The 14,609-nt window shown below is 52.0% G+C and overlaps 1 protein-coding gene across 4 annotated transcripts in view; it reads left to right on the top strand.

Moving 5' to 3' along the window:
* Positions 1 to 5,595: 5,595 nt before the first annotated feature.
* Positions 5,596 to 14,609, top strand: part of SLC39A11 (solute carrier family 39 member 11) — a 342,858-nt gene continuing 333,844 nt past the window's right edge. For all 4 annotated transcript variants that reach the window (XM_047832145.1, XM_047832143.1, XM_047832146.1 and 1 more), the window contains exons 1-3: positions 5,596 to 5,720; positions 9,272 to 9,390; positions 14,058 to 14,096. In XM_047832145.1, coding sequence (XP_047688101.1) covers positions 9,283 to 9,390; positions 14,058 to 14,096 — 147 coding nt within the window. In that variant the 5' untranslated portion in view covers positions 5,596 to 5,720; positions 9,272 to 9,282. The remainder of the gene's footprint in view (positions 5,721 to 9,271; positions 9,391 to 14,057; positions 14,097 to 14,609) is intronic.

The raw sequence follows: 14,609 nt of genomic DNA, 5'->3' as shown, positions 1-14,609 counted from the left end.
GACATCATGACCTTCTTCAGTCTGGCCCCACCATCCCAGCGCCTGTGACAGGGCCAGCTTCATGGGCATGAGACCGATTTGGGAGTTCAGGGTCTCGTGCTCAGAAAGGCTCTGCACTTGGTTTAATGCCCTGCTGTCACCATCTTGAGATTTCCTAATAATTTTATCTCCGAACTTGGGTTTTGTAAGCAAAATCTTCTGGGACCCTGGAGTCCTCAGTGAGCAGAGAGATGCAGAAGAAAAGAAGGGCTTTATTAGTTAGTCCTTTTTTTAATGTTTATATTGGGGGGCGGGCAGAAAGAGAGGGAGACAGAGGATCCAAAGCAGGCTCTGTGCTGACAGCTGTGAGCCTGATGTGGGGCTCGATGTGAGCTTGATGTGGGGCTTGAACTCAGGAACTGTGAGATCATGACCTGAGCTGATGTCGGATGCTTAACTGACTGAGCCACCCAGGTGCCCCTTAATTAGTACTTTTTTTTTTAAGCTTATTTATTTTATTTTGAGAGAGAGAGAGAGAGAGAGAGAGAGAGAGAGAGAGAGAGAGAGAGACAGTGCAAGATGGGGAGGGGCAGAGAGAGGGAGACACAGAATCCCATGCAGGCTCCAAGCTGCTAGTGCAGAGCCTGACACAGGTGCTTGATCCCATGAAGCCCTGAGATCATGACCTGAGCCAAAGCCAAGAGTCTGACACTTAACTGACAGAGCTACCCAGGTGCCCCTTAATGAGTATTTTAATGGCACTCCTCCGCCTACCTTTTGAATAAGTGGTCCCCTGTTTGCATTTTGTGCCAGGCCCTACAAATTGTGTAGTCTGTCCTGCCTAGTCATGACGGTGGGCAGGGGCCGAGTGTGGGTCCTGGTGGTTCACGGTGTCACCGGAGAAAGGCACCAGTGAAATCAGATGCTTCCAGGCAAACCCAAGTGTGTTAGTTTCCTTGGGCTGCAGAAACAGAGTACGGAAATCCTTGTCGTTTGAACCACCACAGATTTCTCATCTTATGATTCTGGATGTCAGAAGGGCCAACAGAAGGGCTAAGATCAAGGTACTGGCGGGGGCTGTGCTCCTTCCGGGGACTCTGGGGGCCAATCCACTTCCTTGCCTTTCTGGCTTCTCGAGGCCGCTGGCATCCCTTTGCCCTGACCTCTGTTCACATCCTCATGCCTCCTACCCTCCTTTGACTTTGCTGCCTCCGTCCTTTCCCTTGTGGGGACCCTTGTGATGACGCTCCGCCCACCCAGAGAACCCAGGGTAATCTTCCCACCTCGAGCTCCTTTGCTCAACTGCAGCTGCAAATACCCTTTTTCAGTAGGAGGTCCCCATTCATGGGTTTCAGGGATGAGGAGGACGTGGGCCTCTTCTGCCTACCAGAGGAAGCTATTGGTTTTCCAGCTTAAATCTCTAAATATGCACCCAGGGCACATTAGATTTTGTGGGTTCTGAAGTTTATACAATTTTAAGGGTCCTCTTTAAGAAAAAAAATAGAAATTTTGATATTAAAATGAATATTACTTTAGTCTGAGGAAGAAATCACAAGACCTTAGATTGAGGCCCTTTTCTTCTGAGGCTTCTGGGCATTATCAGCAATGACATATGCCCTGGTCTGCTAGGTGGTAAACCTAGAACATTCTCCACTTCCTGCAACCTAGGTGCTCAGTTGATCTTGGAGTACCAGGGCCCCACAGAGTGTCTAGCATGGATCAGAGGCTTGTGAAATAGGCATTGAGTAAAGGCAGGCAGGCAGGAAAGAAGGAAGGAAGGAAGGAAGGAAGGAAGGAAGGAAGGAAGGAAGGAAAGAAAGAAGGAAGGGAAGGAGGAAGGAAGAAGGGAAGGAAGGAAAGAAGGAAGTTAGGAAAGGAAAGAAGGAAAGAAAGAAAGAAGGGGAGGAGGAAGGAAGAAGGGAAGGAAGGAAGGAAAGAAAAGAAGGAAAGAAGGAAGTTAGGGAAGGAAGGAAGGAAAGAAAGAAGGAAGGAAGGAAAGAAAGAAGGAAGGGGAGGAGGAAGGAAGAAGGGAAGGAAGGAAAGAAGGAAGTTAGGAAAGGAAAGAAGGAAAGAAAGAAAGAAGGGGAGGAGGAAGGAAGAAGGGAAGGAAGGAAGGAAAGAAAAGAAGGAAAGAAGGAAGTTAGGAAAGGAAAGAAGGAAGTTAGGGAAGGAAGGAAGGAAAGAAAGAAGGAAGGAAGGAAAGAAAGAAGGAAGGGGAGGAGGAAGGAAGAAGGGAAGGAAGGAAAGAAGGAAGTTATGAAAGGAAAGAAGGAAAGAAAGAAAGAAGGGGAGGAGGAAGGAAGAAGGGAAGGAAGGAAGGAAAGAAAAGAAGGAAAGAAGGAAGTTAGGAAAGGAAAGAAGGAAGTTAGGGAAGGAAGGAAGGAAAGAAAGAAGGAAGGAAGGAAAGAAAGAAGGGGAGGAGGAAGGAAGAAGGGAAGGAAAGAAAGAAGGAAAGAAAGAAGGAAGTTAGGAAAGGAAGGAAGGAAAGAGGAAAGGAAAGAAGGAAGAAGGAAGGAAGGAAAGAGGGAAGGAAGGGAGGAAGGAGAGACAGCCAAGAGATAATCATTCAGGCTGCCATGATGGGTGCTGGGCTGGGCGTTGGGTGATTCACTCCAGTCACTGTCTTAGGATGGGGAGCCTGAGGCTGGGAGGGTTTGGGAGGGGCTGGGGAATTTGTCCAAGGAAACTCATGTGCCAGGCTGAGATTCCTCTTGGCTGTCAGCTCTATGACCTCCTAAGAGAAATCAAGATCTTGGACAGCGAGGGAGGGAGAAGGGGAAGCGGGAAGAAGGGGTAGAGAAGGAAAGACCCAGGACCCACTGGGCTGGATCCCTTGTGCCCATCTCATAGCTCTTCTCCACGTCCCCCAACCCGGGGTGTTTGGCTGCAGACACTGCCACTATCCCCACCCCCGCCTCCACTCTGCCCCTATGCTGCGAGGGGGAGGCCCTGCCAGCTTGCTTCCCCAGGTCAAGCCACAGTAAAGGGCCACCATTCTGCTGCCCTGAGGCTCCTTTGCTGACTGTCAACATCACTTAGTTTTATGGCCTTTAGATACTCGGGAGGCAGCCCTCATAGTCTGCCTAACACCGGCCTCTCATTAGTGCCTGCTACTGTGTGTGTGTGTGTGTGTGTGTGTGTGTGTGTGTGTGTGTTTGTGTGTTTACGGCTCACTGGGGGAAGGAAAGAAATTCTGAGATTTGTTTCTTGGGGGTCGGCCACCCAGCCTGAGGTCAGCCCGAGGCTCTGCTGACCGGGGTGTTGATTTCGTCCTGTGAACCCTGTATGTCCGATGCAGGAAGAGTCCCCTCTCTGTCGTCAGCTGGGCTTGGGTTCCCACACTACCCTGTCAACCTGGGGTCCTGACAGAGCTTTCCTGAGACTCAGTCTCCTTATCTGTTAAATGGAGTGTCACAGCCCATTTGGGCTGCTGTCACCAACCACCACAGACTGGGTGGCTGATCCCCAAGAGAAACTGATCAGTCACAGATCTGGAAGCTGGAAATCCCAGATCAGGGGGTGCCAGCGTGGTGGGGCTGAGGGACCTGTTCTGGGTCGCGGACTCCTCATGTGTCTCCACACGGCGGAAGGGGGTGAGGGAGCTCTCTAGGGTCCTCTTTGTAAGGACACTAATCCCACGCAGGAAGGCTCCACTCATGAAATTCGTATGTCTAACCCCCAATATGACTGCATTTGGAGATAGAGCATTTTGGAGGTAAGTAAGCTTAAATGAAGCCATAAGGGTGGGGGTCCTCATGCGATAGGATTGGTGGCCTTATAAGAAGAGGAAGGGAGAGAGAGAGATCTCTCTTCCTCCACAAGAGGACAGTGAGAAAGCAGCTGTCTGCAAGCCGGAAGAGAGCTCTTACCAAGAACCAAATCTGCACCTTGATCTTGGACCAATCCTAGACTTCCTGTTTCTAGAACTGTGAGGCAATAAATGGCAGCTGTTGAAGCCAGCCCCCACCCCACCCCCCAGCCCTTCCCCCATCGGTGGTATTTTCTTGAGTAAGACACCTGGTCTGGTTCTCTGTTGGGTCTGAGAATCTCCTGAGGGCAGAGAGCCCCTACAGTCACCAGGCCATCTCATTTCCTGACACGGTGCGCGAATGTGGTGCCACCCTCAATGGGGATGACAGCTTTTTACTGGACAAAAGATGCCAGCTCCTATTGAATCCTCTGGTGTGTGGCACTGTAGTTATGAAGAACAGTTTTTCTGACCTGGTCACCCTCTGGTAGGTTCCTGAGACAAAATATAGGACACCCAGTTAAATCAGAATTTCTGGTAAACAACGAAGGTGAAATATGTTTTTAGCATACGTATGTCCCAAATGTTGCACAGGACACATGGTAAAACACGAATTGTCTTTTATTATTTATTTATTAGCGTTTTATTTTTGAGACAGGGAGAGAGAGCATGAACAGGGGAGGGTCAGAGAGAGGGAGACACAGAATCTGAAACGGGCTCCAGGCTCTGAGCTGTCAGCACAGAGCCCGACGTGGGACTCGAACCCACGGACCGTGAGATCGTGACCTGAACCAAAGTCGGACGCTTAACCGACTGAGCCACCCAGGCGCCCCTATTTTTAAAAATTTGTAATTAAAAAATAATTTTTTTAACGTTTATTTATTTTTGACAGAGAGAGAGAGAGAGAGAGAGAGAGAGACAGAGCATGAGCTGGGGAGGGGCAGAGAGGGAGACACAGAATCCAAAGCAAGCTCCAAGCCCCCAGCCATCAGCACAGAGCCCAACGCGGGGCTCGAACTCACAGACCGCGAGATCATGACCTGAGCCAAAGTCGGATGCTCAACCGACTGAGCCACCCAGGAGCCCCCACGATTTGTCTTTTAACTGAAATTCACATTTAGCTGGGCATCCTGTTTTTTTGTTTTGTTTTGTTTTTGTTTGAGAGAGCACAAGCCGGGAAGAAGGGGGGAGGGAGAGGGAGAGAGAATCCCAAGCAGGCTCCGTGTTCGTTGCAGAGCTTGAGCCCACAACCCCTGGGATCATAACCTGAGCTGAAATCAGGAGTCAGATGCTCAACTGACTGAGCCCCCCAGGAGCCCCCCCCCCCCCCGCTGGTCTTTTCATAGAAGGCCTGGGAAGCAAAGCCCTGGACCTAGAGCAATGGTTCTCAAAGCGTGGTCCCAGGACCAGCGCATCAACAAATCTTAGCTCAGAACAGAAAATCTCGGTCCCGGCTCAGACTGGCAGAGCCAGAACCTCTGCAGGGTGCCTGCATTCTGTGTTTTGACATTTTCCCTGGTGATTCTGATGGGAGCTATAGATTGAGGGCCACTGATTCAGAGAACGATGTTAATACCAGGAGGTTCTTCTCCCCCCCCCCCCCCCCCCCCCCCCACACACACACACATCCGCTCACTCAGCTGCCAAGTGTAGTGACATAAATGATATCAGGGACGTTACGAGGCGCTCTCTCCCCGTGGTGTCTGCGGCTTCATAGGAGACCGCAGAGGCTTGTACAAGCAGAATGTTCTCCGCTTGGCCTCGGGGCTCTGTTCCACCCGCCCCATCTGCTCCCGAACCTGCAGAGGGCTGTGAACCAGAGAATTGATTCTTCAGGCGGGATCTGCCAGTCGCAGCCGGCGGGGAGGGGCCTGGCGGCTGGAGGGACACGTGTGCCGGGAGGGAAGCAGGAAGTGACTTCGGGAGAGGAGCCGGCCGAGCCAGCGGCAGCGGGGCTGATGGAAGTGGAGTGGGGGCTTGAGAGGGCACCGTAGTGAGTCAGCTCTTTCTCCCTTCAGCGCCTTGGTTGGGCCGGAGGCCCGGGGTCTGGGGCCCTCAGGAGAGTGTGGGACCTGGAAGGGCAAAATGGAGTTTGGAAGGCGGTGCCCTCCGGGGAGAGGAGGGGGTCGGGGGGAGAAGCCGGATGGCTGTGGCAGGTGGCAGAGGAGGGGAGGGGTGCCCGGAGCCCCCTCTTCCCCCTGGCCGGGGTCGGCTGGAGGGTGTTGACCTGCCTTCCTTTGACAGTGGTTCACCAAATCCTCTTTGTTCGGCGGTTCATGGTGGGCGTGCGGGTGTGTGTGGGGGGGTGTCCCTGGGGCCCTGGGGCCCTGGTGGGGGGGAGCAGAGGCGGGGCAGTCCGCGTCCCCTCCCACTCATCCTGGGGAGCAGCACGGCCTTTTGAACCTGACTGGACATTTGGTGACGGTGCAGCCGGCCTGAGCATGTGCATTTGTCACCCTTCCCCGGGGTCACTGGCCCCCGGACCACACTTGGAGCAGTGAGGTATCAGAGAACTTTCCACAGTCCCATCGGCCCAAGCCTGAATCCCGTTGCTGGATTCAACTCGTGGAGCGAGCGAGTGTGTGTGTGTGTGTGTGTGTGCGTGCGCGTGCGTTTCGTTAAATGCTGTTCCCACCTCTCCAACATCATCAATACCTTGAGGCCGGCTCTGGGAGGCAGGGCAACAGGTTAGCGAGGGAGAGAAAAGAAATCCTGTATCAGTCAGGGAGCCTCCTGTGCAGCTGGAGAAGAATGTGTGCACACATCTTTAAAGTTGGGGAGGGCAGAGAATAATCCTCCCTCTTGCAAATTAATCCACATTTATGTATTAACATCCGGCCCACAAGGAAGTCTGAGCCCCATCGCGGGCGGTGCTGGGACTGGCGCCCCTGTTCCCCAGGTGCCACTTACTGGCCGACCTATTGGAGAAAACTTTTCGTTCACTTGGGACTCTGTGCCAGTCTTGCCAGTCCCTCCCTCGCAGGGCAGGGGAAGTCACTTTCAAGGCTCTGGGCCTCCTAGAAGCGCCGGGGTTAGAGCAATGCTTTCCATTTTAGTGGGTGTGAGACTCCCTCACAGAACTTGATAAAATGCAGAGTCTTGTTTCAGCAAGTCCCGGTGGGGCCCAACATCCTGCATTTCTAACTGGCTCCCGAGGGGGACCACCCTTCGAGCAGTGAGGATTTAAAACAGCACATGGAAGAAACTTCTCCCAGGGCCACCGGGTTTGCATTTTCAATGGTAAATGCTGTGATTCTTGGGACGGAAAGGGCGTGCTTGGCCTTGCTGATCCTTTCCCTTCTATCTTGGGTGCTCAGGTAGATGCAGACAGGCTGGGATAGTGCTGTCCCTCAAAGCAGCCCCCCCCCCCCCGCTACACCCAGAGCTCTCTTGGTGGCGAACCCACAAAGCCCACGTTGACTTTGGCCTGTTGGCAAATGTATGTGGTTTCCTCTTCTCTGTAGCTGTTAAAAGGCACATTCAGTACTGAAAAAAAAAATTTGTGTTTATTTTTTTGTTTGTTATGACCTGTCTTAGATGATAAGTACTAAGGGGTGACAGCTGTGTGCCTTTCTTTGCAAACGCTGTTTTAAATTTTATCCACAAGCAGCCAGAAATAGAAGGTTGGGGGGGTAATGATCCAGATGTCTTGGTTGACAGAGAAACACAAACCACTCATTTTAGGGGGACCTAACATGATGAAGTATGTAAATGGGTGGGTTTTTAAAAAAATATATTATTTTCTCTTTCTTGGGGGCACTCCCTTTCCTGAGTTTTTATTTAGACACGGTCTGAATCCATAGACGCTGTTTCTCTTAGAGGTTTCCTGGCAAGGGAGCTGGGCTTGGGCTCATCTGGGCTCACCTGGGGACCCACAGCCTTCCCAGGTTGGAGTCCTGTCCACGTTGCTGAGCCCCTTGGCATAAGGGCCCCGTCCACCCTCTGCCACGGTTTCCTTACGGGGTTAACAGAGTCAGTGTGTTTAGCTCTTGGTCCGCGCTCACAGAGCTCTGGGACCTGGCTGGGCTGAGCCCCGTGGGGTCGTGTCCAGCCCTGTGGGAGCTGGAAGACCGGTGGGCAGTTGAATGAGCCCTTTGAGATGAGGCTGTGAGCCCTGATGTTTGTGTACCGGAACACGGGGCTTTTCAACAAATGGGTTTCTCTGCCTTGTAACTTTCCACAGCAAGACTCTGATCCCCTATCGTGTCAGAGCTAGAATTTAAAATGTGTTCAAGTCTAGAGGAGGTCCGCTGAGCGGAAACAAGAAGGAATGGTACTTCCCTTTCTTTCCTTGGTGGGCAGTAGTGTGAGTTCCGTTTCATTGGCGGTGTGCTCAGTTGACAGGGAAATGCTCCCTCTTCTAGCTCCCTCTCCTTGTCCTTGCTGAGTGTCCCATCAAGGTAAGCTGGCCCCTTTCTTTTTTTTTTTAATTTTTTTTTCTTAAGTTTTTAATTTATTTTTGAGACAGAGAGAGACAGAGCATGAGCAGGGAAGGGGCAGAGAGAGAGAGGGAGACACAGAATCGGAAGCAGGCTCCAGGCTCTGAGCCATCAGCACAGAGCCCGATGCGGGGCTCGAACTCACAGACCGTGAGATCATGACCTGAGCCGAAGTCGGACGCTCAACCGACTGAGCCACCCAGGCGCCCCATAAGCTGGCCCTTTTCAATACGAGTGTTTTTTGGATGCCAGGAAGCCCCATTTCATAGGGGTGCCAGGTGTGAAAAGGTATCATCCCTGTTCTTAAGCAACTAATGATGTAAAAGATATAGGAGGCGAGTCCATACAAAGAAAGCACCGCAGGTGTGCATGGAGACAGGCGTGGAGAGGGGTCGAAGTTGGCATTGGAAGGTGCTCTGGGCCTGCTGGCTGGAACGAGGGAAGGAAGGCATTCTGGGAGGGAACCGGATGAAGAGTGACTTGGAGGCAGGACGATCTGGGACTTGCCGAAGGTGGCACAAATGACTAGCTGAGCGGGAGTTTGGGGGGGGGGGTAGTGGCAAAAGAGTCGGTGGGGTATGCCCTTGGCAGGCCATGGGGAGCCATTGAAGGTTTGGTCAGGACTTAGGTGGGAGAGCTTCAAGAGGGAATCTGAGTTAGTCACCTGTATTTGGAGGAGACAGAACCGATGCTGGGCAAGGGCAGCCGGAGTAGGCAGGATGTGGCAGAAGGCTGTAATCAGATCCTCCCCGTGCTCTCTTCCTCCCCGCTGAATAATCCACATTTTATGAACTTCTTCTCTTTGGAACTATCTCCCCAATGTCCTAAGCTCTTCCGTGGGCTCCTCTGGCGTCTCCCTAGGCGTCCCCAGGTCTGTGCGTGCAGGGTTAGATGACTTCTGATACGTGTGGGGCTGGACGAAGAGGCCGGGTCTGTGCCGGGTCGTTGAGGCCGCTGAGGGATGGCGGGGCGGAAAGGTGCATAGCGCCAAGCCAGATCGTGGGCCGGCTCAGGTGGAGGGTGTCAGGACACCTTAGCACGTGCAGGTGTCCCTGAAAGGCGCCGCCGGCGGCTGACCCCCCCCCTCTTGCTCCTCTGCACACAGCTGTATCCAGCATGCTCCAAGGCCACAACTCTGTGCTCCAGGCGTTGCTGGGGACCTTCTTCACCTGGGGGCTGACGGCAGCTGGGGCAGCTCTCGTGTTCATATTCTCTAGTGGACAGGTGAGTTGGCATCGCTTGGGTTCTGAAGTTTGCAGGGGGCGGGGCTCTTGGCAAGCTCTGAAACCACAAAGGGCAGGTTTCCCCGGGTAAGGCCACTGGCCATGCCTCCTCACCTCTGTGGTCTTTCTAGGTCCTGTTTTTCCCTCCTCCTCTCCCTACCCGGCTTCCGCTCCCCTCCTGGTGTGAAGGGAGGAGGAAGGGAGCCCAGTTATTAAGCCTCCTTTAGCTCCTGCCTGGTCTCTAGCTTCCGGCTCGTTTCCTTCAGCCCTGGTGCAGGTGGTCAGTTTGGCGGGTTAGCCGTCCGGCCCTGTGTCCTTGAGCTAGCTGGGATGATTGAAAAGCCCTGGGGAAAGGAAGGGTATCTGTTCCCCTTCTCATTGATGCCATCTTTTCATTCTCTCCCCGACCCTCTCTGGGATGGAGACACACAGACTTGTCTCCCCCTGCCCCCACAGACCCCCACCCCACCCCTCACCCCTGTGCATCCTCTACCCCTGCCCCCGGCAACCTCACTCACCCTGGTGCCTCCACACCCCACCCCCACACACCCCGTGCACCCCTATACCCCCACCCCCCCACATTCTCCCGCCCCCATGCCCTACACTCCTCCTACATACCCCACGCAGACTCCCCTACCCCCGCCCCTCCATGTGCACACCCACAATCCTCCCAGCCCACACCCTATCTCTCCATATGCCCCCACCCCATACATCCCATATACCCTCACGTACCCCACATGTATCACACAGCCCCCCCACTCTCACTCACCCCCCCCCCCGCCGACACATACCACATACCCCTCCCCACTCCACAACCCCAGCCCATCTCATATACCTGAGATTCCCTCCCCTTCCCCAGCCGTTGACCCCTTCGGTCCATAGGCCTGGAGCGGTCAACCCATCTTTATCTTGAGGAATTGTCAAGTCCCCGCACCCTTCAGCAGGCTGCCTTAGAAACTGTAGGCGTGATAAGCGAGGGAGTGATTTAAGATCCATTTAAACATGCCGTGAGCCGGATCTGGAAAGGAAAACACAGCCTAGGAAGTTGGCAAGCCAGATGCTCTTGTGTTAGAGACCAGTAAGACGGGTGTTTGCTGTCAGGTAAGCTCTGACTTCCCCACCGCCCTCCCCCTCCTCTCCTCAGTGGGAGGTTTGGAGCCTTTGAGACTCAGACCACCGGCATCCCAGCTTGCCCTTGGCAGGTAGTGAAACCTTTCAAAACCCAGTCCCTGAATGAGAGACACCCAGGTGGCAGAGGAGAGGGCCCAGGTCACCTCCTCCTCCTTCACGACAGTCACGCCAGGTTTTCTGGGGTCCCGTCTCTGTGCCCTTCTAGGGCAGGGCAGCCCGTGGTTGTATCTTCCGTAGTTACCCTGCGTTGAGGAGAGGTCTCGTCGCCCCCCGGGCGTGCTGCCCTGCCGAGGGCTGAGTGAACGGCAGCACGACGGTGGATGGGGCCCCAGAGCCCCGTGTGGCCCGGGCCAACGCTCTGGGGGCACTTTGGGAGGAAACAGGTGACTTCCCTTCTTCACCGAGGTGCCCCCTTCTGCTGTGGAGCCTCAGAGCCCCTAATTTGTCTTGTGTTACTATAATCACCGAGGTCAGTAGGAGAAATTGCTGAAGACTTCTACTGTGTGGAGGCACGTTCCCCATGAACGTCACCACGTTTGGTGATTCACTACAAGGACCCACAGCACCCAGAATATAGTTGTACTCATGGCTAAGGTTGAACATTGAAAGGATCAGCAGGAGAAGGATATAGGCGGAGTCTGGGGACATCCGTGCACAGGCCTTTGATGCTCCCTGCCTGCTGTGAGGGGCCCAACGAGGGCATTCCTTCCCCCAGCAAGGAAAACGCAGTTAACACACACGTGATGTGTCCGCCCGGGGCACCCTGTGGAGCCTCAGCCCCAAGGATTGTACCAGGGGTGCTCATGAAGGCAGTACATGCTGCCGAAATTCCAGACTTGCAGAAGGAGAGCAGGTGTCCTGCATCCACGACCTTGTCTGGAAACCAGCATAGGCACCTTGACCCACCCTTACCAGGGAATGGAGGGGGCAGTTCAAGCACCACGTTCCCAGAAGCCAGCCAAGGACCAGCCTTGCAAGCAGGACCTTGCAAAGGTTGCAGGCGTGGGTGGGCTACAGGCACCCTTTCTGCACAGGCAGATTGCATGAAAAGGGGGAGGCACGGTGTTGGGAGGCAAAGGTGGCCAGAGACAGGAGTTCACAGAGATGTGCTCTGGTCCCCGCAGCAAACCTCAGCTTCCATTCGGCTAAGATGGGGGCTGCAGTGAGGGTCACCTGGGATAGTAGACACGCAGACGCTGCCCTCCACAGTTGCTCTCAAACGTCTCTTCGCTCAAGGGCGCCTGGATGGCTCAGTTGGTTAAATGTCCGACTTTGGCTCAGGTCGTGATCTCACGGTTCGTGAGTTCGAGCCCCGCGTTGGGCTCTGTGCTGGCATCTCGGAACCTGGGGCCTACTTCAAATTCTGTGTCTCCCTCTCTCTCTGCTCCTCCCCCTCTCATGCTCTGTCTCTTTCTCTTTCAAAAATAGATAGACATTACAAAAAATTAAAAAAAAAAAGTTTCGCTCAAAATTTGTTTTCTTGCTTTAAAATATATTTTAATTGTAGGAAACTCATAACGTATGAAAAAGCTTAAAGAAATAATAAAAAAGGTGCTTCTCAGAAAAAAAAAAACAAAACTCCAAGCCCTGAACCTGTTCATCCAGAGTTCAGTTATATTCACGTATATATAAACTTACCTGTATCTGTTTCTTTACATGACAGGGATCAAATTTTATGTAATATTTTACAACTAGTTTTCCTCACTTGGTATCATAAACATTCTTCCTACATCCCTAAATGCTTTTTTGATTATTTTGATCACTTCGGTTACTTAACCGGGCGTGTAATATTCTGTTGTAAGGATGGTCTGCAGTTTATGTAGCCCTTCCCCAACTGTTATGTCTTTTCTCCTAATGTCTTTAGAAATACTTTTGTGATGAACATACACCTTTGAGCACCTAGCTGATTAGTTCCTTGAAGTAAATGTCTAAAAGTGGAAAAACTTAAAAAGTATAATTTTTCTCCTTTCAGGATCCAGATGAATGCTGATAGAATAATTTTTTTACCTGACTTCTTTATTAGATCTGTCTGGTTTCATTAAATTATTTGGTTGGCCAACTTTGCTTATGTCATGGTACGCCTAGAGGAAAATGTCATTTGTATGGCTTCCTGGGGTCAAAACTTTCCGTCCACCTCCAGCCGCTCAGAGGTGGGAGAGGGCTGAGCAGTTGGGGTAATCACCTCAACCAGCCTGTAACGTGTTCACGGGGCTATAGATTATGTTCCTAACTTAGACTACAAAGTTAAACAAGTATTTTTAAATGGAAACATAAAATGCATATAGAAAAGCTCACATTTTATTTTTATTTTTTTAACATTTATTTTTGAGAGAGAGCGAGCGAGCGAGCACGCACGCGTGCAAGTGGGGAGGGGCAGAGAGGAGGACAGAGGATCCAAAGCGGTCTCTGTGCTGACAGCAGCGAGCCCGATGTGGGGCTTGAACTCACGAACCATGAGAACCTGAGCCAAAGTCGACGTTCGACCGATTGAGCCTCCCAGGTGCCTCAAGAGGCGCCCATTTTATAAGTGTGCAGCTTGATGATTTTTCACGATCGCCTATGAAACTAGTACCCAGGTCAAGAACTAGAACAGCACCAGCCCCACAGCAGCCTTTCAGGATCCTTTCTAATCCCTACCCTCCATCCCCAACCTCCACTGCCAAGAGCAATCCCTCTCCTAGCCTGTGCCCGCAGAGATTAGTTTTCTCTGTTTCCGTACATGATATAAATGGAGTAATCATATGGTATGCGCTCTTCTGCGTCTGGCTGATTCCACTCTGTTTATTTTCCAGTTTCCCCATGCCCCTGCCTGATTATGGGCTCCATTCATGCATATGTCGTGTGTGTTCTCATTGCCGTGTGGTATTCTGTTGTGTGAATACTTCCTAATTGTTGCATCCATGCTACTGTTGGTGGGGCGTTCGGGTAGTTTCTAGTTTTGGCTCTCACAAGTACTGCTGCTGAGAGCTTCTCTGGACACGTGTTCGGTGAGTCCAAGTAGGCCTTCCTGTTAGGTGATGATTTCACTACTCAGGGGCAGCACTGCCGGGTCGTAGGGTATGTTCATTTCCAGTTCGCTGGCTGCTGCCAGTTCGTTTTCCAAGGTGGTTGTGCCACTTTGTCCCTCCACCTGCAGTGTGGGAGAGTTTTACTTGGTCCCCATGGTCCCTACCAACACTTACCAATTTCCATCTTTTAGGCCAGCTACTTACTAAAGGTTTACAGTTATCATTCACAGGAGAGCCAGGTAAAAGACAACACGTGGGTCAATGGAAGCCAAGCACCACTGAAAAAAACTCTGATTGGCTGTGGGATGGATGGAAGGCTGAAAAAAAAACCAAAAACCAAAAACCAAAAAACCTTCCCCCTGGTTCTTGGCCCATTTGATAAAGGTTCCAATCCAGGCTTCTAGCTGGACAGGTTGACAAACTTAGGCACGGGCCAGTCTTTATTCATGCGGCTCTCTTAGATCATATGGTTTCCTCTTATCCCCAGACTCATCCCTCAGACTCTGAAACATCTTGTTTATATTTTCAGAGGCGGATCTTGGATGGAAGTCTTGGCTTTGCTGCAGGGGTAAGTAGCGTGTCAGTAGGAGCGATGTAAAACGGAGACATGCTTATTCTAACATTTCTGTGCCAAGGGGGTATGTCCAGTCTCTCTTCCTGCCACCTAGATGCATCTCTCTGGGCTCCAGGTGCTAATGGCCCCTTCGTATCTCTGCCCCTACTTACCGTCGAGCTTATTGAAATGCTCCCACCTCTCAGCGAGAGAGGCCTGCTTGTAGGGCAGCTGTCTCAGGACTTGTGAAATGAGGTGGTTTTTAGGAAGGGCCTCCACGGCGCTAGTTAAATATCTTTTCTCTCTTTCCCTTCCCTTTAAAAGCCCTTTTTTAATTGACATCTCCAAACATGTTAAAAAAAGTGGAGAGAATCTCAGGTAGCCATCATTCAGCTTGAAGCATTACCGATGTTTTGCTAATTTCATTTCTGCTGACTTCCCCCAACCTTCTTGAGAGGTTGGAATATGTTGTTAAAGCGAATCCAAGACATCGTTTAAGTTCACCCGAAAGTTAAATCCCCATCTCTA

This window comes from Prionailurus viverrinus, chromosome E1 (assembly GCF_022837055.1).
Source record: "Prionailurus viverrinus isolate Anna chromosome E1, UM_Priviv_1.0, whole genome shotgun sequence".
NCBI classification, from domain to species: domain Eukaryota; kingdom Metazoa; phylum Chordata; class Mammalia; order Carnivora; family Felidae; genus Prionailurus; species Prionailurus viverrinus.
This window is presented reverse-complemented; position numbering and strand designations above follow the sequence as displayed.